Here is a 5950-nt window from a genome sequence, read left to right on the forward strand (position 1 = left end):
ATTTTGACAGACCAGGTAATAATTTCAAACAACATTGGCAACAAATTCAAAGATAGAGAAACCCTTCCATCCCTTTTAAATACTCCCATATTCTCCTCAAAAATCACTCAATCTTTTCAAAAGGTGATTTGTTCTTGTTCTTTTCTCTTCTTTGATCATACCCCAGAAAAGAATAGTGCTTTGTTTCATATATATTCTTGTCTTGATGGCTACAGTGAGGAAAAGCAAGGGTCGCCAAAGGGTGGAGATGGCCAAAATGACTAAAGAAAGTAATTTACAGGTTACTTTCTCCAAACGCCGATCCGGCCTTTTCAAGAAGGCTAGTGAATTATGCACACTTTGCGGTGTTGAAATCGCCATAGTAGTCTTCTCTCCTGGAAAAAAGGTGTATTCCTTTGGCCATCCTTGCGTGGAATCCATCATAGATAGATTCCTCACTAGAAACCCTTTGCCCAACTCTAGTGCACTGCAACTCTTTGAGGCTCACCGCAGTGCAAATGTTCGGGACCTTAACCTGCAACTTACTCAAGTGCTCAACCAACTAGAGATCGAGAAGAAGCGTGGCGAAGCGCTTACACAGATGAGGAAGGCCAGCCAAGCACAGTGCTGGTGGGCAGCTTCCATTGAGGAGCTCAGCTTTGAGCGGCTGGAGCTTCTGAAGGTGTCGCTGGAAAATCTTAAAAAGAACGTGGCGTTGCAGGTGGACAAGCTTATGATTGAGGCGTCGAATCCTCCAACATTTTTCCCCTCCAATTCTGTGGGAGCAGTTGTGCCTTATGATTCGCAGGTTGCTGGATTTGGCCCTCGTAGCTATGATTTTGGCTATGGGGGTGGTCGTTTGTTTTGAGTTTATTATGTGTCAATATTTGTGTTTTGTGTTGCTTGTAATGGTTTTTTGTTGCGGATCTCCTATTTTAGCTTTGGTTTTGTTGTCTATCATTTTTATAGTCTTTCCTACGTCATGTAATGAAAATTGAAGTTTACGTTGTGATGTTGCGTTCTCCATGATAGCAAAAGGATTTGCTTTTGTTTCGTTATGTTTGCTTTGAAATATTTCATTTTATACCAAAATAATTAATTATGATTCTATTTTTGTAATAAAAATTGAAGTTTATATTGGGCATTCCCTATGCTTTCATTATGATACTAAAATAATTAGTTATAATTATATTGTATTTTTCTTGTTCATATAAATATGAATCAGATCGATTAAATTTTGGAGATCGAGATTTTATATCTTTGCAAGGAGGAGGTGCTTATTATACATAGTTAATTTAGTTAAGGTTACAATATTATATGTAAATAATTTATTAAGTATAAGAATTATTTTTATGAAAGCACTCAATTTCATATATTAATTTATTGAGAACGAAAATTAGTTATTAACCGATGATATAACATTTATGTGGTTGAGCTAACATGTTAAGAAATTAAAATAATAATATATTATTTTGGCTTAACTCATTTCTTGATAGTAATCATGTAGGAAAAAAAAAGCAATAAAAACCTATCTTCACAAGAAAATATCGGTGTTAACAAGAAGCCTACATTGACCATGTGTTAGCAAGAAGACCTATATCAATGTTAACCCGCATTGACCACTCTGGGACATTAACATATTCCTATGGTGATAATAGGATGTTGTCAATGTATCTTAAGCCTATGTTAACATCTTGATCAATGACAGTAACCTTTGCTAATAATATAAGCCAATATTGATAGTGAAATACTCTCTATTAAGCCCTTCTTCCTTGTATAAATCCACATGATTAGTTCTCACCATTATAACTTAAATTGAATTACGTAGTCAAACTATACATCCATAAACTCTACTTGAATCTATACCATGTACTAGGGGATCAATAAGCTCAGGTCATATTCAATTTGAAAATCTAAATTATAGAATAGAAAAATTAAAAGAATCAAAGGTTCATATTTAGAGTAAAATTCAAACCAAACCCTAGAACTATGAGTGAAGATGCATGAATATTCTAAAATGTTAACAAATAACAACAAGCCTTGGAACTTTTTTTTTTTTTTTTAATTTTAATAAAATGAAGGAATTTTTTTTTTTTTTTTTTTTTGTATTGTATTTGTAGGGCAGATTGCTTGAAATGTATATTTTAGAAAATAACATCACTTTGCTCACGAACAATTGAGTGTACTTAATCTTTTCTAGATTGACCCACTCAAAATTTGTTTAATTTTGCACTGTTGGTAGTTCAAAGTTGACAAATTTATTTTCTTCCTCTCATGTTATAGTAGTAAACTTTGTCAACTCAATTTATGAGAACAAATATCTATGGGAATAGAAATTTAGAATGTTGTTTACATGTGTTTCATGGTATAAAATATTTAGTAGGTTACCATAGGGTTATCTTTTTGTTGCAAATTTATTTTATTTATGTCCTTAAATTTTAATTAGCTGTTGGAAGAACCCTAACACTCAATGATAAATGATAATCTCATTGGATATGCTATTTTTAAAAAGTTGCAATTTTTTGTAAAAGTTCTATATCATCCTTTTATTTAGAATTTTCTTTGACAAGTTTTGGTATAGTAATGAATTTTTATTTTTCCTTTTTTGTTTTGTTAATTATTTGATTCTCTATTAGGACATTTCTCTAGGTAATGGGTTTTATATCTTAATTTCATACATAAAAGAGGTTAATTTGTATGTTAATTTATGTCATTTTTCTTCTCAATCTTCGAAAATGCATACAAGTAAAGCCATTTTTTTTTTTAATATATAGCTTTTCTTACGTAACATACTACATAATGCTATAATTTTTTTTTTCAGTTCCATTTAATTAAATTATCTTCTTTAAAAATAGTAGTCTTTTGAAAAACCGATAATAAAATCATTATTACTAGTAAATATGCAATTTGGAAAAACTTATTTTATTTTAAAAAAAAGAGAAAATAATTGTAACTTTTACATAAAATGTAGGGACTTTTATTGAAATAATAGAGAATTATTCTAGAAAGATGATGAATTTCAAATTCTGTTTAAAACATATGATAATTAAAAAAATTTACTATCTCAAATTTTAAAATTTGATAGCAATTTCTAAGATTATAATATATATGCCTCTTCCTTTTATATAAAAGTTAATTCTTTCATTTTATATAGAAGTAACTATATACAAATTTTTATTCAAAAGAAAAGTGGATCCAAATGACATGTAAGTTAATGAATTGGTATTTCTAATCCTCTTTCTCTCATTATTATTTTTCATTGTCATTGGTGTCTAGCTAGCTTTCCAAAATCTCTTGCTCCCTTAAGGTTATGTTTGGTTCCCAAAAAATGAGGCAAAGAAAACAAAAAGGAAAAGTAGAAAGAAAAAATAATTAAAGGAAAATAAAAATTAGGTTGAAACTTAATAAATTATTTTTTCATGCTTTTTCAGACTCATTTTACTTATTTCCCTCTATTATATAAGGATTAAATAATTTTAAAATATATATATATATATATATATATATATATATATATATATATATATTTATTTATTTATTTATAAATTTTAATTATATTTGATTTTGTTTTGTACTTTTCATGGAAAAACCAAATATAAGAAAACCATTTTCCTTGGCACTTTTTTTCTTTCCTTAGTACTTTCCTAGAACCAAACATAGAAAAGGAAAAAAAAAAATTGAAAGTAATATTTAATTACAAACTTTATGGATTTTAAAATAATATTCTATTATTTATGTACTTTTCTTTCAAAATTTCCAAGAACTAAAAGGAAAATAAGGTTACTAAATTTATTAAAACAAATTAGTAATATTGTAGTATTAGATTGAGGTGAGTAGGGTTCATTTATAACTTGGTGTATTATTCCATGTTCTTCACAAAAAATAAAAAAGGTATATCTTCCCAACCCTAATTAGAGGTGTATGAGAATCACAAACATCATTATGTATCAATTCTAGAACTTGTATACTTTCAATAAAGACTTAAAGCTTTGTGAGAAAATAAAGGCTAATCTTAAATGAGAAAAACACCCAAGAGGGGGGTGAATTGGGTTTTCAAAATCTTTTTCAACACAACAAATTCAAGCACAATAGAAGCAAATATAAAGAGAATAGAGTTAGAGAACTCAAACTCAGATTTTATAGTGATTCGACACTTCCTTGCCTACGTCCACTCTTCTCAATCTCCTAACCGAGTGAGGGTTCCTTATCTTGAAACTTCAACTAAGCTTCTAATCTCCTTTACATTTGGATTATGGCTTTAATAGGTTCTTACACAATCTCTTCAAGATTCAACTCACTTGAAGGCTCTAACACTCAATTTACAAGAACGATCTTCTCTCAACCTAGCTCAATAATGGCTCAAATACAAATCAAAGCTAGGATGACTCACAAGGTTGCACTAAAGGATATGCAAGTGAAGATTTAATGCACCAAGAAAGAAATGAGAGCTTTTAAGGCAAGAACCAGTGGGTAGACAATTAAATGTAAGTGTTCTCTATATCATAAATGAAGTGGAGCTCTCAATTTATAGGTTTCTAACCTCGGGAGCCAAGAAAAACAAAAAGTAACTTCAACCAGTTGAGTTGGGGGTCGACCGGTTCACTAGCCATTAAAGCATTTAATGTTTTGGCAGGTTATCGTTGCTTCAATAGGACCTCGATCGAAGGTCGACCAGGAAGGAGGATACCTCAACCGAGAAGGGAAGGCTACTGGATGAGAGAAAGAGAGTGTTTTTAGCACTCCTAGATCGGACAAGGGGAACCGGTTGACCAGTACCCTGGCCGGTTGGCCAGTGCCTCAACCGATTCGGCCTTTTGGCCTCGAAAACCTATCTTTTTCTGTTATTTTCATTTCTAATACTCAGGCAAGGTCTTTAGGTAAACAAATATGCCAATTTTGAAACGTTTTGCCTAAGGTACATTTGATAAAACTCGGGTTTTAATGAAATTGTAATTTTAAAGAATAACCGAGTTTTCAAAGATGCATGAAATGATATGTAAAACGTAAGTGCACCCATGCATTCATCTTACATTTGTTTCCTATGATTGAAGGTCTTCCAAATGTCTTGATCTTGTATCCATTAGGTCCTTTGATGAATTTTCAAATTAGTACCTGAGATTCTTTACAATTCAAACCAATTAGTAACTTAACCATGGTTTGTTATCATCAAAACTTGATTAGGAGAACCCTTGGGCCAACACTTTGGTATGCTACTTGGTTTGTACACATACTTCATACCTATACTTAAAATTTATATTACTTTTAGGAATAATTAACGTCCATTTTTCTGTTAATTTTCTTAAAGTTTGTCTTAATACTTTATGCCCAACATAAAAAATAAAAATAAAAAAACTCAAAGATTGAAGGTACAATAATAATTTTATTTACTTACAAAACATGGTTTAATTTAAATAAATCTTCATTGACATGTGCTTTTTCAAAAAGAATATTATTTTTAGTTATTCTAACTATGTTAGATTCCAATTTTTATTGAATTAAAAAAAATGTGGCATTAAAATAGCCAAAGTCCAATCCATGTACTACTCTAGGTCTTCATTGCATTGTTTCAGTATAGAAGTATGGCTAATCAACCCCTACTTGATCTCTTCTACTTTAGTACTCAAATCCATTGATCCTCAACCTCTCCATATGAATTCCTTCTCTTTTTAGATCATTCAATATCCTAGTTTTTTTTAGCCTTTATCTTCAAAGATAAAATCTTCTTAGCCAACATGAATCTTGGGGATCCCTTCATGGTAGCTATCTCACTATTTTTTTTCGACCAACTCCCATAAAGCCCATTTTCTTCCACTACATGTCCTGAAGTTAGAATAAAGTTTTCCTCTCTCCCAAGCCACCACAATTGAAAAAGTTTAGGGCGTACCTGAAAGTTATCATAGTTAACCAACTTTGCAAAGCAAATCTAGCTATTGGCCCATGTAAGATGAATTTTGATGTTCATTGTCTTTGT

At 30.8% G+C, this 5950-nt stretch overlaps 1 protein-coding gene across 1 annotated transcript; it reads left to right on the forward strand.

The window, feature by feature from the left end:
* The first annotated feature begins 205 nt into the window (after window positions 1–205).
* On the forward strand, window positions 206–847 carry LOC100249782 (agamous-like MADS-box protein AGL62). Its single transcript, XM_002271073.1, has one exon. The coding sequence runs from the start codon at window positions 206–208 to the stop codon at window positions 845–847; it is 642 nt and encodes a 213-aa protein (XP_002271109.1).
* The last annotated feature ends 5103 nt before the right edge of the window (window positions 848–5950 follow it).

This window comes from Vitis vinifera, chromosome 3 (genome assembly GCF_030704535.1).
Source record: "Vitis vinifera cultivar Pinot Noir 40024 chromosome 3, ASM3070453v1".
NCBI lineage: Eukaryota > Viridiplantae > Streptophyta > Magnoliopsida > Vitales > Vitaceae > Vitis > Vitis vinifera.

Excerpts from the sequence above, each read along its gene's own strand:
- LOC100249782 (XM_002271073.1), top strand. The coding sequence starts at position 206 with ATGGCTACAGTGAGGAAAAGCAAGGGTCGCCAAAGGGTGGAGATGGCC.